The 27,849-nt window shown below is 39.3% G+C and overlaps 1 protein-coding gene across 2 annotated transcripts in view; it reads left to right on the forward strand.

Moving 5' to 3' along the window:
- CSMD1 (CUB and Sushi multiple domains 1) overlaps positions 1-27,849 on the forward strand; it is a 2,028,797-nt gene that overhangs the window by 1,846,321 nt on the left and 154,627 nt on the right. For both annotated transcript variants that reach the window (XM_027598604.2, XM_027598603.2), the window contains 4 exons: positions 792-908; positions 8,711-8,920; positions 18,389-18,577; positions 26,753-26,930. In XM_027598604.2, the coding sequence (XP_027454405.2) occupies positions 792-908; positions 8,711-8,920; positions 18,389-18,577; positions 26,753-26,930 (694 nt within the window). The remainder of the gene's footprint in view (positions 1-791; positions 909-8,710; positions 8,921-18,388; positions 18,578-26,752; positions 26,931-27,849) is intronic.

A 27,849-nucleotide genomic window follows, 5' to 3' on the forward strand; every position in this document is an offset into this window, starting at 1 on the left:
TTTGCATTATTACTTTGAAATATAAGAAATTGCCATTTTAATAGGTCACAAATGGTTAAAGGTCACAATTTCATCTGCTTCAACATATATTATTTGACAAGTGTTTTATAAAATCAGTTGTTTCTTTAGAGTCAAACCTCGGCTACAGTAGGCATAAAATGTGAGTAACCCAGGTCAGGCCAGCTGCGGAGGCTTAGTTCACGCCTGGTCATGATGATGAGTGTAAGGTTTCCCCAGGGAGAAGGTGGTTTTGCTGAGCTGCACTCCAAAACAGAACAGAATTCCAAAGGTAATGTATCCTGCTTAAAAGGTTGGTCCTGGAGCCAGATGGAGCTGGTATAATATTCTAGTTGTGTTGTTTAGGCAAACTGCTTCATCTCTTCAGGCTTGGTTTCCTAATCTATAAAATGGGTAACAATAGCACCAACATTTTTAGGGTTTTATGAGAATTAAGTCATGCTGTGTGTTTACTCAGCCTGATAGGTAGCACATGGTTGCCAATGAATAAATAGTAGCTAATACTACCACTCAATAAATAGCCACCCATAACCTGAAAGTCATGGGGATGCCTGATGAACATGCATTAAACTGAGGAACCTTTCCTGAGTCTCTGTGCACCGGAAGTAGATACATTTTGAAAACAGTCTTTGTTCTTAAGTAGTTGACCTGGGAGAGGGAGAACCAGACCCATAAATATAACCAGTCATTGCATCAATTAGAGCAGCAGGAAGTAAATCCCTTTGCTAGAAAGCAATGGCCCCCAGCACTAACCACGCTTGTCCACTTCACAGCAACCTGCGGAGGGACGCTGAGCAGCATGGGGGGCGTGATCTTGAGCCCAGGTTTTCCAGGCGCTTACCCCAACAACCTAGACTGCACCTGGAAGATCGAGTTGCCCATTGGCTATGGTAAGTGAAAGTTTGTTTTTTTTAATTCCTAAAAATTCAACTTTTTAATTTCTATCTTGGAAAGATTCCCGCTGAATAAAAAATGCGTCTTCTTCTGTTGACGTAAGTGTCTTTAATTGAAAGTGGCTTAGAAATTTAAATAAAGCTTTGGCAGAATAACTTCAAGAACAGAAAGTTATTTAAAAATCAATTCAGCCATGCAGCTCTTTTCAAGGCAAATTAAATTAGATGGATGATGATAGAGTAGGCACATGAAGTATAAAATGTAGCATCCCTAATTCAATTATCCATCTATTTATAATACCACATTTTATAATCAATTTCTGGAATGTAATAATGGTTGTTTCTTTGGAATGATTTTTAAGGCTTTTTCAGGTTATGACACATTTTAGAACTGTTCTATAAATTTTTGTAATTATATATTGCATTGATTTAGGTTCATGAAAATGGATTTTTATAATATTTAGTTAGAGACTTTCAGGTTATCTACCTTAAATAATTCATAATTTAAATTGTTATGGACACTAAAATCTCATTATGGCCTTTTCCGGAAATTCATCGTCTTTGTGAAATTTTTATTTCCTTTCATGCCTCTCCTTGTCTGCATCATGATTTCCTTCATATTTGAGTTCATTAATTTGGGTTTTGTGATATTCTCCAAAGCACACAACAGGTAGGTGTACCAAATTAGGTCCTCACTTGGTGTCCTAGGATATAGTAATTGAGAACTTAACTACTAAGTGAAATGTTAGTTGAATGATGAATGAACTTAAGCCCAAGTGGAAATCGCTGCCCTAGAAGATCATATTGCTTATTAAGTTTTCAAAGCTTTGCCTTAAGAACCTGTGCCCAGAGTAGCAGCATCAGGAGGAGTGCAGAATGGAGAGAAAGGGTCCACTTGCTCAGCAGAGAGCAACCAAGAGGAATCGTGGGCAGGAGGGCCTGGCGGGCGTTGGTCAGGTGTGCAAGCATGGACATGCTGTACACAGACACCGAGTGTTACACCAGGGAATCAGGGGAGTGTGGAAGGGCACCCCCACTGGGGAGACCTCACAGGAGGTCCCATTAGGGTCTTTAAGGGACCAGCCAGAGGGCAATTGGGAACAGGAAGGGGAGAGAGCACAAAAAGATTACAGAGGCTCTCTACTTCTTCCAGGTTTTTTAGTGTAGTTTTGTTTTTCGATCATCAACTCTATGAGCATCAGGGAAGTAGTTGTTTGATCTGCCCTGTGTTTAACCAACATTAGCTCAGCTATTGTCACAGGTGCGGTCTGTTTCCTTTCCATGGGGATCTGAAAATATGGATGTGGTTGATACAATGGTTGAATCAGGCGGTGGGTTGGATTGGACATGCATGTGACCCACCATTTTCCAACAGCAACTTACGGCCCTTGAGGATCACAGGCTTATTAGACAAATGACCAAGGTAGTTAAAAGCAGAGATTCAGAGAAACGCAGGCCCGCTCCAGCACTGACTCTGGTAGGGTATGGTCTATTGAAATGGGAAATGTGCTTTTCTCATCTTAAAAACCAAAAGAGCCACATAGGGTTATGGTGAGGACTAACTAAAATGATTCAGGAGGAGTTCAGCACAGGGCTTGGCGGTGTAAACAGCAATAACAGAAAACAAAGAAGTCAGCTGGTTTTTTTATTATTATTCCAAGTATTTCCCACTTTCCTTTCAAATCTCATGAGAAATATATTATTCATGAATGGATATAAATATTTCATTAGCTTGTTTTTCCAATTTGACCATTCTATGATTGAGAAGGTTATTGTCTGGCATTTCTCCGTATGTTGCTCATGAATAAAGCAATATGAAAGATAATAATTCAGGGGGAAAAATCAGTCAAGTTGTCTTATGGTCATGATCTATGAACTCAAACAAAATATTTATTTGAGGAAATGCCAAAATGAGAAAAAAGATTTATGAAATGTTATAATTAAAATAATTTAAGTCTTTAAATATTTGATACTGCATAGTATTGGGTTTTGAAAGCATCTTGAAGAAAAGGCAAAAAAAAACCTTTATGTCTTAAATCCTAAATACGTACAAAATAGTATCACTATCTCTAGTTTTTTAGAAAAGATGTAGTTATGCTTCAAAATACAGTTGACCCATGAACAACTTGGTCCTTGGTGTGCTGACCCCTGCATAGTCGAAGATCCAAGCATGACTTTTGATCCCACAAAAACTTAATTAATAATAGTCTAGTGTTGATCAGAAGCTTTATCAATAACATGAACAGTTGATGAACACATATGTTGTATATTTTTATTATATACTGTATTCTTACAATAAACTGAGCTAGAGAAAAGAAAATGTTAACAAGAAAATCTTAAGGAAGAGAAAATACACTTATAGTTCTGTACAGTAAAAAATCTGCATACAGATGGACCCATACTGTTTAAGCCCGTGTTCAAGAATCAACTGTAATGTTACAGATTTGATGTAATTCAGCGGGTTTGCCTGTGATAAATTTTATAATCTATAAACATCCTTCTAAATATCAAGTTACAAATTTAGGGAGAAAACATGTAAGTGGTGGTAGGTTCCTCAACATGGTGAATATTTGGGATTTTTCCCTACCTGCTAAAAAAGCTTTCTGAGGTTTAAAAAAATTACAGAATATTTTGCTGATGTTGAGAAAACTTAAAAGCCTAGCTTTCAACCCCATATGAGATTTTTGAAACTCTTAAGTAAATTAATTTTATCTATTCCTGGTCTATTTCTTCATTTTTTTTTTTTTCTTCTTTTATGTCTGCCTCTTCTCCCTTGTAATAACACGGCTCAAAACACCACCTCTCGTTTTGCCCTCGGATGCACACATTTGAGCCCCCATTTTCAGCTGCATGTGATGTTTTTTCATCTGGGGCATCTGAAGGTATCACAGACTCCATTGGAATTCAAATTCATAACTTTTCTTCTTCTCCTTTACTCAGTCTATTCTGCAGTGGATTCTTCTATTTCATTCCCTCTCTGTACCTCCAGCACTACTGTTCTCCCTGCGGCTTCCCTTTCCCTCAACCTTATCTTGGCCGTAGGTTCATCCCAGGCTCACCCAAGTCATAGGCAAACATCAGATCACTCCCCGGGAAATTTTGAGAAAGTAAGTTTGGGCTTGAAACCCAGGAACCTAGAAGTTTAAGTTAAACACTCCAGAGGTTTCTTATAAAAAACAAACGAACAAACAGGAGAATAGCAAAGATGACTATTATCACCTTTAATGATAATCCCCCCCATCTCCCATATTATATCCTATTAGCACCAAATCTTGGGGTGATTCTGGAATATCTCCTGTAATCACCACCCAGGACAGGGCTTCTGTTTTCCCAGTGGGATAGGTAGGGAGATTGGGAAGATATGATTCTACAGATGTCACAGCAGATGTTTTACCTGGAAAATTTTAGCTGTTAGGATGATCTTGGTAAGCAAGGTGGAAGGGATTTCCTCCTTCAAGGCATTATGTGATGGGTATTTTACATTAACAAGTGCTATAGAGTTACCTGGCTCTTCCCAGTGAACATACTCATTGGGCACATTGCCATCACTGCTCACCATCTGTACCTGTCCTAGATCTCCTGCCCGTGTGTGTGTGTGTGTGCGTGTGTGTGTGTGTGTGGTGTGCATCTATGGGGGGGGGTCTCCTAACAACCCTTTCTGTATCTGAGGTTTGGGAAACCATTTTAAACAGTGTATGTTGTAGTATCTCTGGAAAGTTCATCAAGAAATGGGCACCGTGGGGAACTTGCTTATATAAGACACAAAGAAAAGATCAGATGATTTCGAATATGTACTTAACCTTGAAACACTAAACACCAAGGAAAATGATTGCTTAGCCCAGTGGTTCTCAGCTTTGGCTGTGTCCAAGAATCAGTGGTGGGGGTCAAGTTGTTACAATGAAATTCCTGTGGCTGGTCGCCATGCTCTGTCTCAGCACTGCTGGCCAGACAGGGAAAGGGGATCCAGAGTTTTCTTAAAAATAAATTCCATTTCAATATTTTTACAGTTTCCTCATTTCTTCAAATGCTACCTCGGGAATCTGCACATGCATTCCTGTGTTCTTGATCTTCAGGTGTAGGTTTTGGTTGCTCGGGGCATTAGTGACTACTGTACTGGTAAACACAGATGAGTTCAGTTCCTCCAGCTTCCTGAATAATACACTTATGAACATGGCATCATTGCCTTTTTTGAGGTCTTTCGTTCATGGAGGATTTTATCAGGGTGTTTTGAATCTTTCCATACAACTGGATTGCATGGGACTGCTTGATAGATTATCCGATCCATTAGTTAAGCAGCTACCAGCTTAGTCAAATAATCTGATTAGTCAATAGTTTAATTAAACAGGCTAAATGAAAGTGGCTTTGGCAATATGTGGAAACTACCTTTGTCTCGCATTGCTAGTTACTCGTTCCAGTGACAACTATTTCTTGCGTCCCATCTCAGGGAGAGAACTAGGCTTTCCAAGTGATGGAGGGGTTTGGAGCAGACGGGTGGACAGCAAGTGTCCTGCGTGCTCCTGTCTGGGGGCTCTGGGTTGAGTAGAAAGCTTAGCGCTATCGGTCACCAGTGCTATGAATTTGCACAAGTTATCACAATGTTTTTGAACCTCATTTCCTTATCTTTAAATTAAATATCACTGGGGCACCTGGGTGGCTCAGTTGGTGAAGCATCTGCCTTCAGCTCATGTTATGATCCCAGGGTCCTGGCATCGAGCCCCATGTCCAGGTCCCCATTCAGCAGGGAGTCTGCTTCTCCCTCTCCCTCTGCCCTTGCTCCTGCGCTCTCTCTCTCTCTCTCTCTCTCTCTCTCTCTGTTGCTCTCTCTCACATGTGCTCTGTCTCTAATAAATAAATAAAATCTTTAAAAATAATAAATAAATAGATTAATTAATTAATTAAATATCATATGGCATGATTCTCATAGGGCTGTTTTGAAATAATGTCAATGCCTGATACAGAGCAGGTGTTATTTCGCTGTTCGCTGCTTTTAGTTCCTACACCAAATTCTCTGATGGTGTTTATACCATTTTCTTTCCTTTTCACAGATTTGGGTTGTTGTTTTGTGTTGCTTTGGCACAAGCCTAATCAACACAGAATGTCTGTCTCTGTTTTCTCGAATTTTCTAGTCACAGTCAGCAGAAATGCAACCATTTTTGTTTGTTTGTTTTTGCTTTATCATTGCTTTTTGTATTTAAAAACCACTGTACCAACTTTGAATGCCATGCTGTCCAAAATGACCATGTCTTTGGCCATCTAGGGCATATGTAGGGAAGCTATAAAGAATGCTTCAGAATATTCACTCAGTTCTAAAACTGTGAACTCCTTTGTCAGGAGTTCATTATGCACAGAAGATGCTAAATAGAGCATTCATATTCACAGGGTCTATCAACTAAAAAACGAGGGTTTAACTCAGAAGTCATGGTCACATTACTATTTAAAGTTTTGTCAAATCCAATGTCAAAAATGCTTTGTACAGGTGACTTTTACTGACACTTAATTTTCAGTGTGAATGATAATCAGATGAGCACAACGATAATGTGCTGTGTAAATTCCACCAAATGGAAGTGCAGATTGATTTTCTTGTAATAACACATTTTTTCAGCATTTTGTGAGATAATAAAAGGATAGCTAAGTTATGCTTATATCAATCCCTTCATTTTGGCTTCATGATGTCAAACTGGACACAAGTCACTGAAATTCAGATAGCTGAATAATTCCATTTTAAACCAGATTAGCACTGGGCTCTATTCTGTTCCATTTCCTGATGTGGATTAGGAGGTTTGATATGTGGCTGAATACTTTATCATGCTTAAAATGATAATTTTTCTCTTAAAATCATAATTGCCATAATTCTGTTTTCCCTCAGACCAGGTTTTTCTCCCACTTCTCGCTTCCTTGACCCCTTCCTCAAGTTTCCCATGTTCTTTTATTATTTTTTAAGTTTAATTTTTTTCAGTCATCTCTACACCCAAGGTAGGGCTTGAACTCATGACTCTGAGATCAAGAGTTGCACACTCTTCCAGCTGAGCCAGCTGGGCACCCCCTAAGGTTTCCCACATTCTGTTCTTTCCTTTCTCCCCCTCACAGTCAAAGTTGAACAGGTTTAGTACCAACAATCTTCTCCAATAAGAGCTGAAGTATTTCCGGCATCCTGAGATTGTTAGCTCTTGTCCAGCACGTTTGCTAAACCAGGAAAGTGAGTGCTTTGTCAGCCAGACTTGGGTGTAAATCTAAGTCTGCTTGCCCGGTGCTGCACTGGACATAACGCCGAATACCCTGGAGCCTTTGCTTGCTCACCTGTCAAATATAATACTAGTAAGGACTTTGCTGGGTAGTTGCGAGAAAAATGTCGGTCGGTAACGTGGAGCCCCAGCACAGTGGTTGGCCTCACACTCCTGCCCGAACAGAAAGGGCGATCACTTACTCTTCGGTGCCCCCTCCCGAAGTTCTCTCCATCAGCAATAAAATCATTTTTCTGGGGTGATGTTAAATGTCCTGAGGGCGTGTGTTTCTCTTTCCTGCCTTACTTGAACTTTTCTTGTTCCTTTTTCACTGAATTCTGCTTGTGAGAACTGTATTTCCTATCAATACCTAAGTGGATAGGTTTGCATTCATTTTTCTCCACATGTAGACTTAAGGAAGGCAACCCATGTAAGCATTATCTTTAGTTTTCCAAATCTAGCAAGCATGTGTCATATGTATGGAAAAGTAAAAATAAAAGTGTTAAAAATAATGAGAAGTAAAAATAAAGCTCCTCTCACTGATCAAGAGCAGAAGAATAACACATAGTAAAGACTTTCTATCATGGCTTAGGAGAATAATCCGTCATGGCTATTGGAATTCTCAGTTTACGCTTTACAAACCTAAGTTAACTGCATGGATTTATGTAAAAGTGAATGCCTTTGGAGTCCTCTGTAAACTATTTAAGTGACTTAAAATATTTCAGTCACAGTAGTCAAATAAATCTTCAAAAATGCCACAATTTGTTACAGCAAGGTTGTAACAAATAACTAAATGATTCTGATTTTGATTTCCTCTAAATTTGATATTCCTCTAAGTTATTGAGAGGAATTTCTTCTAAATTCCTCTCAATTATCCTCTAAGATGAATCTGATACCAGTGACATTGGTCATTTGGACAGTCTTTTGGTATGTGAACCGTGCCAGGCTATTGGATTGAAGTGTGTAAATTACAGTAGGTTTTTTGGATCGGTTTTCTTGCAAACATCCATAATTTGCTTTGCGTGCATGACACAGTTGAAACAATCGCTTGCTAAATTAACAAATCTCTTGTGCGGTGGGATGACTATCCATTTAAAAGCCACTTTGAAAGGCTATGGCACTTTTTTTTAGACACATTTTGGCTTCTTTCTTGATAAAGTTGTAAGTGAGCTCATGAATGACTAGACACAGAATTACAACCTTGTGTTTATGGCTGTAATAATGTAACAGAGCTGGACAAAACCGTTGCCGGACGGGATTGCCAGTCATTGTTCTAAGTATTGTATGCATGTTTTCTGTGATACAAGGCTGGTGATCACATTTGACCAAGAAGCTGACTTTAGGGACATTAGTCACTTGAACAAAGGTCCCGGCGCCAGTGGGTGGCATGGCACAGGTGCAGTTGAACCAAGGTCCCTTGCAACCGGAACTGTGTGATCTCTGCCACAACGACCCAGCTGTTCTGCTTCCTCGAGAATCTTGTGTGGGGAGACTAATACAGTTTTCATCCCTTCTGATAAACATTGATCTTACACATTTTGATACTCACTTTCATTAATTTTGCATGTTTTTCCCTAGGTGCACATATTCAGTTTCTGAATTTTTCTACCGAAGCTAATCACGACTACCTTGAAATTCAAAATGGACCCTACCACACGAGCCCTATGATTGGGCAGTTCAGTGGCTCGGACCCCCCTTCCGCCCTGCTCAGCACAACACACGAAACGCTCATCCGCTTCTACAGCGACCATTCCCAGAACCGGCAAGGGTTTAAACTAGCTTACCAAGGTAAGGAATCAACAGAAATCCAGACGTACCTCTTCCCCTTAGACTGTATTGAAATATAAACCTCCCTCATTGGTGGAAACTGTGCGGCTGGACCCACTGGTTCTCCGACTCGTCACAGAGCCCATGCTGTCCGTGTGCGCAAGCAGAGGCACGAACAAGGACCACGGTCCGCCAGTCTGTCATCTCAGCCTCACGCTCACGCCTGCCCAGCGGTCACCCCTTCCCGTGGCCGACACCACACTCCTGAGCCACCGGCTCAGCATCACACCCCTTACCGCTTGTCACTGTCCTCTGAGCCACGGGTCCGTCGTGTCCCTTCTGGACTGTGGGATGGGGAGTCGGCTCACAGTGGCCGTGGGCCTGGAGCGTCTCTCCTGCCCTGGACCTTGTCTCAGCTCACAATAATGTCTAAAGGTATTATTCAAGTCATTTCGAATTACGTCAGAAAAACAATCCAGTGCATGAACTTCACCTTTTTTTAAACCATCTAAATATTAGACTTTAAGACAAGTTTGAACCCAGCATTATCAAACCATTTCTGACATAAGAAAAAGTTCAAAATTTTCCTCTCGTACCCAATAATTTGGCCTTTCTTGAATATCATTAAATCAAATGAAGCTGAGAATGTCAACAATAGGGCTTTTCTCTCTTATTTTTAACATGATTAAATCCTTGCTTTCTTTAATTTCATAGACTATTTTTGAAATTAAGGGCTTTAATATTTTCTTAGTGAAAGGAGATGGTATTTTATGTTGAAGTTTTAGATGTTGTCACTTAAGTTCTTACTTAAATATAAAATATATATTTAGATTTCCAAATTTGGGGTCTCTTAAAATATAAAATCCAGGTAGGAGACAAAAAGAGAGGGGAATAAAGCCTGGACCAGTGAAGAATACAACAGGAGGTGTGGCCGAATTCTCTGTGTACAGTGTGTCCTTCATTTCTTCCAGGTCCACCTCCTCCCCATCCCTCTCAGGAAAATGTCACCTCCTGCTTGAGAGATGCGCACAGATACACACACACACACACACACACACACACACACACACACACACACAGGTGCACACAGAGACACAGGTGCACACACAGAGGTGCACACACATACATAGGTGCATGTACACACAAAAGTGCACACACAGGCACACACAAAGGTGCGCACACAGGTGCACACACACACAGGTGCACACAGAGACACGCAGGTGCACACACATACAGAGGCGCAAACACAGGCACACACAGAGGTGCACACACATACATGGGTGCAGGCACACACAAAGGTGCACACACACAGGTGCACACAGAGACGCACAAGTACACACACGGGCACACACACAAGTGCACACAGAGACACACAGGTGTACACACACAGATGCACACACACAGGTGCACACAGAGACACACAGGTGCACACACATACATAGGTGCATGCACACACAAAGGTGCGCACACAGGCACATACAGAGGTGCACACAGAGACACACGGGTGCACACACATACATAGGCGCATGCACACACAGGTGCACACACGGGCACACACACAGGTGCACACAAAGACACACAGGTGCACACACATACATAGGTGCATGCACACACAAAGGTGCACTCAGGCACACACAGATGCACACACAGACACACACAGTGGTGCACACACACACAGGTGCACACAGACACACAGGTGCACACACATACATAGGTGCATGCACACACAAAGGTTCACACACAGGTGCACACACATATGGGTGCACACACAGAGGTGCACACACATGCAGGTGCACACACAGGCCCACACACGTCTATTTACATATAATTTTTAACGTAACTTTGACTCCTGTCTTTCTTCAGCTTCCACTTTCTGGTAGATACTTTTTGAGGCATTATGCACACCAGCTTCCTCCCTTTCTATGTCTCTTCCTGCCTTGTCTTTCCCGTTCTTATTTAGCCTTTGACCCACCATCGTGCCCACACCGTCCTCCACTCCAGCAGCCCTCCATGTTGCTAAATCCCACATGCACGCACCACGTCCTGTGTTCCTTGGTGGTGTTGCGTGCCGTCCCCACTGCTGGTTCAGTGTCCCACTCCCCTGCTCTGAGGGACAACACCATCTCTTTGGCTGATTCCACTGGCCCACGGGCTGCTTCCTTCTTTGCTTTTGGATTCACAACCTCCCATTCTCAGTTGGACCCCCTATTTTCATCATTCACTTCCCCCGAGCATCCTCAACACTCCTGGATTCAAAGATGGCAGCAGCGATGAGTAGTAGACAGCCCTGCCGCTAATCTCACCGAGTCAAGTTCCGCGAGTCCCGGAACCGGATGTCTGTCCCGCAGCAGCACCTACCCCAGGCATCACTCCGGCACTCAAACCCTGTGTGCAACACTGAGCACATGATTTTCTTTTCCAGGTCAGCTCATCTTCCAGTCTTCCCCAATTCTCTGAGTAAACAGTGCACATTTTAGCCAGTTGCTTCAGCTATAAACCTGGTGCTGGTCTCGACTCCTTGCCCCCTCTGCTGCCGACATTACCTCCACCATTGTCCTTGCCCCAGCTCTGCAATATCTCTGGGGTCCTGGCAGATCCCTCAGTCAATATCACACACTTCCTCCTAACCACCCTCATCTTTCTCCTAGAAAACCGTCAGACTCTTTAAAGTCTTACCACATTGATTCTCCCTACTTCAGAGGCCAAGTCATCAGCAGCCCTGGTATCTACAATTAAATGAAAAACAACTTCGGACTTAGTAAGGAGACACATTATCTGAAAGGATTATTTATTGCCCTGGGAGAAGAGGTCTATTTCAATAGAAAGTACAATACTCTAACCACAAGACAAGCACAGGTCTCCAGGGTTAGGGAAAAGGTGTTTTCCTCTCTACAGATGAGGGACAAGCCTACAGGCACTGGGTATGGGGAAGCTGGAGAGGCCATGATGGGTGGTGGGCCAGAGAAGGTCTTACCTGGAGGCCGACTTGCTCACGGGGGCACTGGCTGCTGGCTCAGGCTGGGGGCGCCAAGGGACTGGGACCAGGTGGAGGGGGAGACCAGTGTTGGGTTAGCATGCGTTTTGTTCTGACCCATCAGTGGGAACACGCAGTTCAGCTAACCATTTCTGAGACAAAGAACGAGATTTATGTCTCGTCAGGTCATAGGCAAACAAAGGTGCTCCTGAGTCTTATCTAAGCAGTAGGGTAAGGGAAGGTCATGGAATGGAGGCATTTCTGGGCACAGAAAAGAGTATGAGTGTGTGTGTGTGTGTGTGTGTGTGTGTGTGTGTGTGTGTTGGGGTTTTCCCTCCCCTTTCCTGGTGAGAAGGCTTTTGCAGGTGTCTGAGAGAGAGAGATGTGCATTTCACCTCGACACACCTTCCCTTTGTTATGCCCCCTTTATCTGTCTGTATAGCTGAATTGAAAACTTAAACAGTATTTACTATGAATTCCATGCTTCTCTTTCCTATTTTTATACATCTGATTTCTACCCTTTCCCTATTTCTATTGAAGTATATTTTGTTGAAGTATGAACATTTCATTCATGATCATAATTTTAAACTTCGTTATTATATGGTGCCCTCCATTGTTCAATTGGCATGATCTTAATGTATGAGTCAATAAGAAAAATATACATAATCACATTTCTTCCATAAGCTGCCAATTAAGTGATTTATCTCAGTTGATTTCAAGAACTTTCAAAAAGTCTTCTCCACTTTGAATATTTTTAATACAGTATTCAAAATTTAATTTTTGTTTCCTTAGTGACCTCCAAAAATCAAATACAAATTCCCATGAATTTACGTGGAGGTTTTGGAACTATACTTTGGTATAGTTTTGAAACTACATTTTATCTTACATAACTCTAACCTCTATAGGTCAATTTTTTTTTTTGTTTTATTTCTCTTGATATTTTCCAGGTAGGGTTATTAAGGCTGTATCTACACAATTCTAAAGCTATCAATTACTTAAATCCAAAAAGAATGGTCTAAAATAAACACACACACACACACACACACACACACACGAGTCTAAATAGGGATTATCTAGACAAGAGGTCATAAATTGTTGCAGTTAGCTGGCAAAATATTATTTTTAAAATTTAAATTTTAAATATTTAGAATTAAATTTCATACAATTTGTGAAATATCCATAGATCCGCTTTCCTTTATCTTGCAGTGTCAGAATCTGCAAACATTTTGTCATTGTTCACATGGAGGGAGAGTCCCCTCAAGTGTCATAGTGATGGCCCCTTGCAGAGTAGCAAGGCATTGGCTTCAAAAGTTTCCTTTAGTCCCTGCAAGCTTTGATCATTGTTGTTGTCTGTGTGGCCTTTAAACATTTTATTTGGTGAATTCTCATATCAGCCGAACATCTGGTTGGCTGAGCAAATGTTTTATTTACTTGATGCCTAACTCTGTTTATCCAAGTTAAAAATAAATAAATAAATAATTCCTAAGCAATATATTTTTTACTGTAGGCAAGTAATTTCCTATAAATGAGAGCTGTAAAAGTAAATTAAATAAAAAGATTGGGAACATGAATTTGAGGTGTTCCAACGGTATCATCTCTGACAGGGAAGACAGTTAGATAGTTCATCAGTGTTTGTCATCTTATAAAATTTATAAATGGGCAAAATGACACAGTTCTGACTTGTATGTCACATCAAAATTCCTAGGTCCTACTTGAGATTTATAAGTTAAGCTTATAATTAATAACTCATAAGAAGATGCATAAGTCATGCAGATAATTCTTGTCATTCTCAGTGATGTCTATGTCGTACCCCTTATTCTTAAGCCTTGTCATTTATTTATGTCCATATAAAGGTCAAAAATGTTACTGTGGTTGTAGCTGTCCAGAAGTTAAATGACTTATACAGAACTTGAGAAATGGAAGGTGAAGAGCCGTGTTGAATAAAATCGAGCTCGTGTACCCTATTTCTAAGTCAAAGATTGAAAAACGAAGGGCAGCATGAAGATCTTTATCAGTTCTTTAGATATTGGAAAATTTGATGGATATCAGAAAAATGACTACATGATCCCATTGGCGGTCACATTACACACCTATAATTTAAACACGTTTAAATTTTTTATTAAATTAAATTTTTAAATTTAAATACCATAGTGCTTGGGATTGATAGATGTGAATAATAGTTATTCTCCTAGATCCAAACAAATGATTCCCCTATGGAAGATAAAATTCAGTGGGTTCCTTTACTTTTATAATACTGGTATGGGCTTATCGGTACTTAGATTTTCATAATGTTTGTGACATTTGGGGCCATTAAGTATTTTAGTGACTCTTTTTGCTTTTGTTTTTTGTAAATCAACATTTGGAGAAGTTAAGTATTCCTCTCTCTGTCTCTCTTTCTTACGTTATAATGTAATAATGTCATGCCAAAAAAGAACTTACAGGTAATTTTAATTACTTTAGCTATAGGAAGTAAAAATGCCTTCTTTCTTCAAAGATCCACTCTTTCTCATTTTCCTTTTGCTCTATGTACTAAGCACATTTATTTTTTTTAAAGGGATAAGTTAAATCTTCTTACTCATTTATTCAATCATAAAACTGTTGAATTTGAGTGAATTGAATCTATGAGAAAAGAGGCATTCATTTGTAGATACAGATTTTTCCCCTTTAGGAGCAAAAGCAATCAAACTGCCTATATGTGCAATGAGCAACAGAAGGATACCTTCTAGCTGATTGTATGAGCACACCAACTGTTCCTTATCGACACAACCACACTTTTCTGCATGAAATTCGTGTGCCTCTAAGACTGAGTTGCTCTTTTTGCTTTCACCATGATATTCTGAGCCACCATGGGCTACCGAGAAGAGCGAGGTTGGGGGTCTACTTTATCCTTTTCACCCATCTGCATAAGTGAATCAAGTTCTCAACAGGCAGCTCTTTATATGGGAGACTATCTCACGTAAAAATGTTGGAAACAGTGGACAACCAGTAGCTGTATCAATTGTCATCCCTCTCGGGCATCCTAGTTTAAGGTAGAGAAAGCACTGACGGTGGTAGTCCATTCTATAAGCTGACCCACTTCTTCCCTGCAGACCATGCAGATTTGCTTTTCCTTTTATGGGTTGGCCCAAAGTAGAGGTAACAATCTCAACCAGCTTCTCCCTTAAGAGACTCATCCCTCTACACCAAAAACACACCTGGACAGTACATGTCAGCTATGTCTCCTAGGTGACAGCCCCTTCAGAAGCCCACATCCCAGCTGAGATTTGCTGGGTGCTCCCTAGTCAGTCCTTCCCAAGCTTCTGATGCAGGGGAGGAAGTGGATTCTCAGTGTCGTGTGTTGCCTGAGAATCCAACAGTTCCTTTGGATTAAAATCAGACTTTCTCCACAATGTAAAGGTCATCATGAAAAACGTCTACTGAGCACTCCTCCTTGGTTGCTCAAAGCACAAGACACAATTACAGTCACAACTGGGAGCAAGCAACTTGGCTAACCATCTCCCAGCCGAGGCTTTGGGCTGCCCAAAAACCATGGGATTGTCTGCAACCTTAGCAACAGTGTAGGTTGGCTTCGTTGGTAGCTATTAGGATCAAGAAGTTTGCATAACCAATAAAGAACATTGGGGTGGATAATCTAACTTAACTGTGAGAACCTGGATCATTACCTTATTACAAAGCAAGAGAGATCTGCCATTCTAGCCATCATAACAGCCAATCTGGGAAACAGGGAGCTTATATACGGGTGCACTTCAGAAATTCTGTGGATTACCAGATGTGGCTTAATGCTCCTGGGGCCCCAGCTTGATTTTATCATGGAGAGGGAAGTCAAGCACCTGAAGGAGGCTTCAAAGCCATATTCAGTGTAGACATGGATTCATCTGCAACCTCTCCTCCTGTAACAAGGCTGTGAGTAAACATGTGTAAGTCTGTGTGTTAAATGCTATTTCACGTGACGATTCATTAGGAATCTCTATCAACTGTTACCTTGTTTATAACATATTGTGATAACTGATGCTTGTGTTGATACCCCAGAGGCACTACTGAAACAGGAATGGAATCTTTCAATGAGGAGGATGCTATGTTGAGCACAGTTTTGTTTGATTCTTCTCACATGGAAACCGCCCTCCATATATATATATATATATTTACATATATATATGAGTTTTTATTAGCATTTGTATGTGATATATTAGAAGACTCATTTCTCCAACAGAGTTTATTATATTTCAAGCAAAACAAGAATGAGAACAAACTGCTGATTTTATTCTAGAAGAGTATAATAAAGAAGGAAATTGGTTGATAGTTGAAACACAGTATGGGGTTCTGTTCTTTTTTGAACATGGGTCTATAAAGTAAATTTAGACTCAAATAAAAAGATTACAAGGAGGCATACCATGCACTGTGGATATTTGCTAAGCCATTTGGCCCTGGATTTCAGGAGAAGGCTGTTTGCAAGGCTTTCAATGTTGGGTGGCCCTTGGGAGAGGTGGGCAGCCTTGCTGTGTGTTTGCCAGGTTGGCCCAGGAAGGGGCACAATAAGGGGAGAGAGAAAGGGAATGTGTGTGCACATGTATGGGGTGCTTGTGTGCGTGTGTATGTGTGCGTGTGCATGCATGTGTGTGTGGTTTGTGCACGTGTGGTGTGTGTGTCTGTGTGTGTGTGTGTGTGTGTTCATGCATATGTAGTAGAAAGAGAGACACACACACACTGATTCGCCGTGGCTTTCTGTTCTCACGGTCCCTATCTTTATATGCATTGCAGTTTTCTAAGCTTCTAGTTTTCGAATAGAAGTTGATATTATAAAAGCAATTGATAATGACAAACAGGCCACTAGGCCGTGAGGTATTTTCCTTCAAGACATATTTTTTTCCATACAGGTTTGAATACTCTTTTCTTTTAGACAACTATAGATTTGTTCCCTTGAAGTCTGGTACTTTGTAGGAGATTTTAACAGTCAAATACTGTACTTACAAGATGAAGAAAAACAAAATTGGAGAACATCTTTGTAGACTGTGCAGTTATTGTCTTGATGATAGATTGCTAATTCCAAAATTGTGAGTTAAAAGCACTTTTTCTTTTGCAAATGGTTATTAGAGCTTTGAATTTCAATAATAATTGTGATTATGGTGCTTATTGATCTGGAAGAAATCCTTAAATAGGTCATTTCTCCTTCTCATTGTCTTAGAAATTCCATGTTATAATGTGGCTTCACCAAAAAGCAGCCCCAGAAAACTCATTATATTATTGGTAAATTTTTGATTTTGTATAGATGAAAGTTTTTCTCCATACGGAGTCCTAAATGTTACATGTCATAGCAGTGAGTTAAGAATCCTCCAGTAACGTTTTTCCTCTTAGTATCCATATATCATGCGTGTGATTCCCTACTAATAATCAAGTGTGCTACAAATAAAATGGAATAAATTTATGTTTAGCACATTGCAGTTTATAAAGTCCGCTTGCATGAATCATGCTACGGGATCTCCACTCCGATCTTGTCGAGCAGACAGCGTTCCTCCTGCACTAGTACAGTGGACACCAGAGGGCAGGTGTGGGGCAGGTGGGGGTTCCTGCACGGCCCCCTGGGGGTCTTTGTCTCCCTCCGGGTTCTTCCTGGTTCTTCCCCCTGGGGAAGCCAGTGCCAGGAATTATCTCAAGCTGCTGAAAAACCTTTGCATTGATGCATCTTCTGATTTCTGCTTCCTGCTTGCAATCCCTCTTTAGCGGTTTATCTGACTCTTGTCCAGAGACATACAATTGCAAATATCAAAATAAGTAAGGAAGTGAAATTAAGGATTTTTTTAATCTGCTAACTGCAGTGAGGGTTTAACCATACTGTTAAAATTTAAAAATTTATCTCACAATTTGGGAACTTGCAAAGACACTGTGTGCCAACTGCTGTATCTTTATTATATTGAAAATGTAAATATGATTTATTGCATAAACTATATCTTATTAGAAAGATTGTACTGATAGTAATTGCTAGTGCAGTGCTTCTACAGAACTTTTTTTTAAATAAGAAAATGGAATGGATTTTTTAAATTTTATTTGTAATGAACAATTAATTAAAAAAATCAAAACATAAAAACCACATTATTTCTTAGTCAATAACACTTAGAATGGAGTGCTAGTATAATTCTCTTTTAAATTAGAAGGAAATTAGGTCCACACTCGCCTGACATTCTTTATTGAGAATTTTATTATCATTTGTTTTACTTTTTTATAAAAGTCAATTCACACTATCTACTTTTCTTCCAAGGTAAACACCATCAGATAGATTGTTGGTATGTGGTTTACTACTTCTAAAGCACACAGTTAGCTACTTATTAATTGGAAGTTTTTATAATTCTGTTACTACTAATAATTACTGTTTTACTTAGGATGGCAAGTGGCAACTTGGAGAAGATACGTTTCAAAACTTAATGAAAACTTTGGTCTTAAGAAACTGTATGTAATCATAGCCTTCTGAATTCCAGACTAACTTAACTTCCTATAGTTGAGCTTGATTCTGTCTGTTTCAGCCTATGAACTACAGAACTGCCCGGACCCACCTCCTTTTCAGAATGGTTATATGATCAACTCGGACTACAGTGTGGGACAATCCATTTCTTTCGAGTGTTACCCTGGGTACATTTTAATCGGCCACCCAGTCCTTACCTGTCAGCACGGGATCAACAGAAATTGGAATTATCCCTTTCCAAGATGTGACGGTAGGCTACTCATTCTTGGCAACAATATAATTTTTCATGTATATAGTAGTGCATTAATTATTAAATGGACATATTAAAAAATCCATTCATTTATTCAACAGATATTTATTAGGAATCTGTTATGTTAAACTCATTCTACTTATTATTTCAGGAATATATCATATGCCAGTAAATTAAAAATATGAATAAATAGGCTTTTCCCTCAAGGAAATTATAAAGAAAACAAAATAATAAACACAAATATGTATAACACAAACCAGACACAAGCAGAGTGTTTTGATGAATTGTGTGAAGGATGGTGTTTGCTTGGGAAGTGACCAGGGAAATCTTTATGATGGTAGTAGTATTTAGAATTACAGTCATTCCACCAAATTACGGGATTAGTGGAGGAAAGGATGCTTATTAATTTTACCCTGGATTTATTTATTTATTTTTTTATTGTTTAACTTTTACAATAATCATATATTGCTTTTGTATTTTAGCAAACTGATTTTATTTTTGTAGTGGGCCTTGGAGTATATATACTATTTTGCTATTCAGAGATGGAATATCCAGGGTAGAAAAAATAGTGTAAACAAAGACAGGGTGTAGAAATGGTCGTAGGAAAAAAATAAAGTAGTGCAGTTCAATGATGCATGATGATCAGGGTTTCTCGGGAGATGTGGGAATGAGGTGGTGATGGAGGGAAATCTGGATTCATCAAATATCCCTAGTCTGAGCAGGAATCACTTCTTTGAAGCTTCTCTATGACTACCTGATTTTTTTGATGATTTCGAAATTTTTGTAATATCAAATTGAAATTAATAGATCAAGTACTTATGAGGAAAGCATATGAAACAGAAAAGTTCCTGTAACCCTAATATTAGAACTTTATAAATACAGCAACCTTTGAGTGAAAAGATAATGAAATTATCAACTCTGTGGTCCTTTGAAATGCTAAATATTTATATATCACCAGGCAAAAGGGAAAGGCAACTAGCTGTGTTTGGATTTCTTCTGAAAAAGTAAAAACAGAACAAAACAAAACAAAACCACTGGTGGACTTTTTAAATTATATTTTTCACCTGTATTTTTCCATTCTATATTATTGTAAAAAAACAATGAAAAAAAAAACTTCAGCTGTATTTTTTAATTCCTTGTCTTAAAAAAAGGAAATAAAAATTAAATTAATCTAGTCTAATGCAAATTTAATAACATGTAAAACAGCATTTTAAAAATTACTTTATAAAACTAAGTATAGCAGTAGCATATCTGGTGCTTTTTATTAAAACACCTAAAAACATTTTTTTATTACTCTCCATTTAAAAATTCATTTATCTGCATATCTATAAGATACTTTGAATTGTCATGATTAAACCCTTTTCTTATTTGTAATTTTCACCTGAGTTCTTTGAATTCATATGCACATGGGAGACTCCTTGGCTTGATATTAAAAAGTAGAGTTAAATATTTAAAAAGGCTTCATCTTTTTTTCAAGCTCTGTTTTCAAATATAGAAGTAACTGCTGGCTTAGAATTATTTTGTGAGCATGAAAGTAACAAAATATATTGTTTGTGATGTAGCTCAAAGGGGATGCCACCTTTTATAATTACACCATAATCTGTCATCCTACTCAGAGTTGGCCAAACTGAAGCTAAATTCCTCCAGACACCAGCTGAAAGTATAAGAATAGCCCCCAAACCACCCTGAGGTTGGATGATTCACTAAGAGGACTCACAGAACTCACTAAGCTATTGCACTCTGGTTGTGGTTTATAACAAGGAAAGGACACATGAAAATCATGGGAAAAGATGCCTAGGTTACAGTCTAGGAGGATGCATCACTCTCAGAGAACTAAAGGGCGACAGTATGCCCAGAATATCACCAACCTGAGAAGTTCACTGGGTCTTAATGCCCAGAGTTTTTAACTGGGGCTCTGTTAGGTAGGTTTAACTGCTTGATGGATTGCCTGGTGGTTGATGTCAGCTTCCAGACCAACTGATATCCTGTAACTCAAAGGCCCCACCTTAAATTCCATGGCTGGTCTTTCTGGCACAGTCAGCCCCATCCTAAAACTATGAGGTATGGCCAGCACCCACATGAAACAAAGATACTCGTATCAGGTATGTCTTTAAACCCCCTCCCACCCCCTCCAGAATAGAGGGCTAGACCTCTCTATAGACAAGGTCAAATTCTTTACTACACAAGTATTTTTACCGTTATATCTCTCTTCATATCTATAGTGTCATAGACAAAATAAAAAACCAAAACATAAAATTCAAATAAATTTATATCATAAAATGAACTTTCTAGGCACCATCCAATGTGTGTTTAATATCCTTTCCATATTGGATTAAACTCAAGAAAAAAATAAGCAGAGGATATTATTGTATAACAAAAGTTATTTTATCTGTGAAAGGTTGTATTCCCAAAAAGATATATATATATATATTTTAAAAGTCTTTGCTGATAATGGTGGGCTGTTGAGATGTCCATTAGTGTCCACTTATACTATGGTTAAGCTCCTCACAAGACTCCAGCAAACTCTGCTGATTATCCAGGATGCTCACCTGAAATGTATTTTATTAATTCAGCATGGTTTTTCAGTTCAGAGTTATTCTTGGTGTGTAGAACAAACCTACTGAAAAACAATCTTCAAAGGTCCAACCCGGTTAACTTCAGAAGAATATCAGAATAGATCAGAGATACTTGGGGGAAAAACAAAAACAAAAACATAGCTACTTTGAACAACTTCTGGTATCTTTAGTAAAAATCGAATAATTTAGACAATTAAGGTTCAAGAATTCTAAATCTTAAGGCATCAATCTTCACAAGCATATATTAAACCAATTTCTGTGTACATGCTGACAGTATTAGTATGTTTATTGTATAAGGATTTATTATGTAAAGTTAGTGTATTCTAAATTCATCTGAAAAATATCTGGACTAAAAGTATGGTACCTGTTAAGAGAAAAAAGAAAAAATAGGTCTCAAATGACTTGAGAAATTCAAGACATTATTTTTGCCAGTAACATAATTATATAGAAGGCTCAGTTTAAAAAATTTGGGTTATAATTGTTAAAATAAGGTTAAAAGGACTTGTTTATTAGTTTACTAAATGTAATTTGATAATTAAATATGCATCTCTACTTACAAATACAGTTTAAAAATTTTAGATTTTTGTTGACCTAATCTTTTATCACTGAAATATTTATGTAGATATACTTTGTTAACTTAACTAAGTTAAGCACTGCCCTAATGTTCCTCAACTTAAAATGCAGTAATATCTGTGGTGGGGAACTATGTGGATAGAGGTAATTACTAGATAATATGTTGCAATTAATGTGTTAGCATCTTCTTTTAGATTGACAGATTTTTGTAAGCAGAACACTATTTGATTACATAATTGACAGGAGAAATCCAACCAGCCAAAGAATATGTTATTATATACATAATTTTTAAAATTAAGGTTTAACAAGTTGATTGATGAATACAGAAAATAATCTCTCCCAATAGTTTAGAATAAAAATGACATCCTAAAGACTACAACTCTTTTTACTTATATTTATAAATATTTATAGTATTTATATAATATTATGTTATATATGATTTATGTTATTTATATAAACATAATATTTATGTTATAAAAATTATTTTAAATATTTCCATTATCAAACAGTCCCTAAGATAGAGTGCACTATGTTTCTCTAACTTAAAACCATCATAAGGAAACCAGAGTAATTGAAGGAAAAAAAAATAGGTCTAAAACACCTATAGTGCTCCACATATTCGGTGAGATCAGGCATTCAGTTCCTGGTTACATTAATAGTCAAGAGTTTAAAATTCATAAATATTCATGCCAAATGTAGGTGTTGGTTGTTTAGTACTGTAGACTTTTTCTTTACCCTCCTTTTAAAAGTTAGGCAGAAATCTTAATATAATCCTGGAGAAAACCATCTATAAATTATCTATAACTGTCCTAGTGGATATTTAGGGTTTTTAAAATTTAATTTCTGATTGAAATCAGTTAAGCTCTTTCTATCCATCTCAATTCAGAGACAGTCACTTTGTACATGTTTAAATGGAGAAAAATCACAATAAAGACATGTGTGGGCGCTCCTTGATTTTTCTAAGTCTAGCCCCAGGTAGAATGAAGTGACAGTGAGTCTCCACCTCCCTGTGCTGATGTCCACCATGCCCACCAGCTCATCTTCCAGTATCTTCTGGCTCTGGCTTCACATGAGCAGGAATTGGTGAGATACACCCATCACTTTTTGTATGAGCCACCTAAAAGTTTCATGTTCTCAAACAACGGTGAAGTGAATAGAATCCACGGCGATACTTTTAGGTAGTGGTACCAGGTGGAGTGGGGTGGGAAGTGAGGATGGGGAGGAAGGCTTTTTACATATAAATAGGCACTGAATAAACTTCACATTGAATGAGACTCTACCGTAAGACAGCACCTCCATCATATTCAGTGTAGCTATTGCTGGCTCTAGAATTTGATGGAAGTGGACAACTTAATTATCTTCATGTATGTATTTTTTCTCTGGAGAAACACATACAGAAATAACCTGAGAACTTTTTTTCATTAATTGTGCTTCACACAGCAGTCCTTTCTCACAACCTATTCTTAACATGCATCCGTGTAGAGTTACAGACAACATTCACTCTGACCCTCCTGGCCACCAGTGGGTGCCTTTTTCCTACAACAGCAATTCTGCGACACTGCCGGATAGCCTCCCTGAGGAGAGCTTCTGGTCCCACAGGTGAAACTCCCAGTCTCACAAGGCTGCCCCTGACCTAATTCGGATGCCAATCCCAAGTCCAGATTGTCACCTGTGCTCCTCATTGGCTGGCTATAAAGCAGAAGTCTCCATGACTCCCTCCTCCTACTGGATGAATTTACTAGAGCAACTCACAGAACCCAGGAAAACATTTTACTTACAAGATTACAGATCAAGATTACAGAGGATATAACTCAGGAACAGTCAGATGGAAAAAATGCAGAGGGCAAGGTGTGTTGCAAGGTGAGCAGAGGGTCGTATTCACTCCAAGTGAACCATCCTCCCGGCTCCCCAAGCGTTCACCAACCCAGAAGTTCTCCAGACCCCATCCTTTGGGGTTTTTATGGAGTCTTCATTACAGAGGCATGATGATTAAATCTCTGGCCAGTGGTGATTAACTTGACCTCCAGCTCCTCCCATTCCCTGGAGGTTAGGGATGGGGCTGAAATTTCCAATCCTCGATTACTTGTTTGGTTCCCCTGGCAACCAGCCCCATCCTCGGATGCTTTCCTAGTCACCTTATTAAGGTAAGCTCAGGTGTGGTTGAAAGGGTCTTGTTATGAATAATAAAGGATACCTTTATCTCTTTTATCACTTAGCTTTTATCCAAGGTTTCCCGAACCCTGTGCCAAGAACAGGGAGGAAGACCGAATATGTATTTCTTATTATAAATCACAATATCACAGTGTACATTCACAGATATATGAATGACTATTGTCTCTTGACTCTTTGGCTCCCTGAAGTGGAGGAGGGTCTGACACCCATGTCCCTTCCGATTGTGAAGTGTAGTGCACAGTACGCTGATGGGCTCTCTCCTGTCCAGCTGGTGGCCTTCCTTGTCCTGCTGTGACCAGGCTCCCAGGCAGACAGTGAGGAGCTGCGAGGTGCCCGCTCGGCTGTGGTGCACGGATCATCCTGCGACTAGATGCCCCTCAGAGCAGCTTCAGGATTGATCTCCACCTCAGGATCCACGTCATGCTGAGTTAGATCCCACATCCACAGGCTCTGTGGACTTCAAGTGACATTCCCCCCAGACGTGGAAACCTAAATATGCCTGTGGGGCCACAGCAATGAGGGAAAAGCCTTCTCTGGGATCGCAGACAGGTCAGGGGATGTGGTGAAGGAAACTTTCTCTCATTTTTCTTAGGATCCTCTTTTCTCCTCTCTAGGCGACACAGCAACATTTGCCTTGAAGAATTTTATGTGCATTCATGGAATGTTATTAGCTTGTGTTTGTTCTTTCCCTCACTGTACTTACGCAAGTTGACTTTTATACTCACTTAGCATTTGCTTGGTACCTTTCTCATCACTACACAGTAAGATCCAAAGGTCTCTGTGGTTCTCTGCTCTGTCCCCCACTCTAACCCCACATGCCCTGGTCCATGATAGACTCTCAATAAATACTCCTTGAATAAGTAAATGGTGGACTTGTTATTTGAATATCATACATAAATCATGGCAAGGATTGCCATGCTTACTGTCCTAGAGCTATTAAGTAACATAAAGAACACCAGAAGCCAGCAATCTGTCCTCGCAAGAAAATCACCATATTGTTTCTTTTGCCCTTGAAGAGATGGGTACCATCTTTTTGTTTGTTTTGTTGTGTTTTTTTCACCACTGGGAAGGGTACTCCTATATATAATGTGGTCATACAATTATAAGATTCAACTCGAAAAGTCAAAATGCACAAGGGAAGTCTTGGGGATTATAGATTATAAGTCAATAGCAAATGAATAACCTCAAGTCCACATAAGATGTGTCAGCCCACTTGCTTCACTACATTCATTACTAAAATATTTTGTGGTGACTGTCTTACTCATTTTCAATTCATCAATTATTTATTGTCTCTTATTTATTGTGATACGAGCTAGGCACTGGGGATTCGTGAAAGTGGGTTGTGGGTAGAGGTGAAAAGGAGCACCGTCACTGACTTCTAGCCACTGACCATCTAATGGTGAGAATAGCTGGCAGCCAATTATAGCCATGAGACAGGTGAACAAACGTGGCCATGCAGAGCCAAGCCGCCTTCAAGGGGGAAGTAACATTTGAGTTGAGTTTTGAAGAAAGGATCAGCTCACCCTGGCAGCAGAGTAGGAGAAAAGCCTTTGAACTTTTCAAGCAGAGTGAATATTTGCATGAAGTTTGGAGGTGAGAGAAAGTATGACATCTTCCGGACATACAAGTAGCTCAGTGACTGCCGCCTAGATCATGGCCCCATTTTACAGATTATAGTTGTCCCTGTGCTTTGCTCTGCTAGTTCACAAAGCAAAGTTTGGCAGCCTCCAAACCCCACTTATCAATACTCATGGCATAACATTTCTAAAATGTTCTCCACGGCCCCTTCTTCTAATGACTCTATCCAAAACCTGGCCTGGGTTCAATCTATTTTATACTGGAACATTCTCTACCTCCTTTGAAATACGTATGCATCTATATGATCAACACAGCAGCGTACCATATACTGCCTTGTAGCATGTCGTCGCTCACTATTTTGTATTCAGACGTTTGTTTCCCTTGTTTTACAAGGTAGTTTGGCCTGTTTTCTCCACCTAAACTCGACACCTTTCATGACAAGTCTTTGAAAGCTCCAGAAGATTCATGCTAGTAGCAGGCACTCAGACCACCTCTATGGGATTTTGGTTGATTAAAAAGCCTAGTCGTTTATGACTTTGATGTGTCCTCCCACCCTCTTAGTGTAATAATGCATCTCAGATTATTCTGCTAATATATAGTCTCTTCATTTTTCCGTAGATAAGACAAAATAATTGCCATGGCAACAGAGAATACCAGTTCATTAAGTAAAATAAACACAGGCTGATTAGGGATTCTGAGTCTTTGCAGAGTTGAAAGCTGTTGAGACGAGGAAGTGCTTCAAGAAAACACCACATATATAATTTTATCTCATTTCTTCAGGTATAGATCTGCCAAGAATTGATAATATTTTTGTTTTAGGCAAAAAGACTTGGATGCTACTCTTTCAGGCAGTTTAAATAGGTTTTAGAAATCTCACATAAAACAACAAGAAAATTTCCATGATATATATGCATAATTTCCACATAATCCTTCATGTCACAGCATGCAATGGATTATCAGCTTGGTCACATAAAATAGTAACTGGGTGACTGAGTAAGGGCCTTTTTTTTTTTATGGGAATGACTTTATCTTGAAGGGATTTTGAGTGGAGAATATATTAAATTGAACTTAGATAACTTAGTTTAGAAGTATAATTCTTCTAAGGTTTTAAGACTTTAGAGGAATTACTTTGACAAAGTAGTAACTGAGAAATATTTCACAATTATTTCTCATAAGGAAAATTTTGGCAAAGGGACTTTAGAGACTTAGAAATATTTAACTGTGTCTTTTCCAAAGTTGACTGTATAGAGCTTAATTTTCTTTTCTTCCTTTTTAGCTCCTTGTGGATATAATGTAACATCTCAGAATGGTACCATTTATTCCCCTGGATTTCCAGACGAGTACCCAATTTTGAAGGACTGCATTTGGCTTATCACCGTCCCTCCTGGCCATGGGGTCTACATCAACTTCACCTTGCTACAGACGGAAGCTGTGAATGATTACATTGCTGTTTGGTAGGAGACCCTTTCCATATAGACTGATCTGTGATTGTGCTACACCATTCTTGCAACCACTGACATGGGGCTTTGATGTCAGATTACATATTAAGAAGTGACATTTTTAGGTAGATATTGGAAAGGAAATTTACCAATGAAATCCAGCAGTATAGAGAATAAACGTCATGTGACATGTTTGAGATTTGTTACGTGGTAGACAAATTTGGGACTACTCTGAAGGCAGATTATCACAACATTATTGTATTTTACATTTTTAAGTGTGATTTTTCTTTTTTTTCTAAAATAAAAGTTGGTCAGGAATCTTTACCAAGATAAGAATTCGGTGCTTCTGGAAATTTTGAAGAGATAATTACACACAGCCCTCCTGCCATCCTTTGGAAATGTGTCAGGACTGCCCTTCCATATGATGTGTAGGAAGTAATACTGAGCCAGCAATCAGGGCTCGGGATTTGGGTTCTGGTTCTCTTTCCAATGAGTCATGTGGCCTTGGGTAAGTTACTCATGTGATCCTTGGCTACATTTTCATGTCTATGGGAATGACTATCCTACCTTTGCTTTTGGAAGTGAAAGGTTATAGGGGACACAGAGATTGACAAGTCCTCTGTGATACTATGTTGGGAGAAGGCCGGAGGACCGATGGGGTGTGAGGAGGTGAGCTTAACCCAGGCTTGAAGAGCAGGATGTGCAGCCAGCATAAACTGCCATGAAAACTATGGACTAAAGGCAGGTAACCATGCGGTATGCATGTGTGTGTATATTGGGAAGTTGGTGTAGAAAGTTGGTGTAAAGTTTAAGGGTCATTCTGGATACTGGAAAGCCTGCAAAGCAAGGGGACAGGGTGATTTCAGGGTATTGGAAGATGTCAGGAATGGGTCTTATGGGAGTCCAGGTGAGCGGGACAGAGAATACAGGAGCT

This window comes from Zalophus californianus, chromosome 2 (assembly GCF_009762305.2).
Source record: "Zalophus californianus isolate mZalCal1 chromosome 2, mZalCal1.pri.v2, whole genome shotgun sequence".
Taxonomy (NCBI): Eukaryota; Metazoa; Chordata; class Mammalia; order Carnivora; family Otariidae; genus Zalophus; species Zalophus californianus.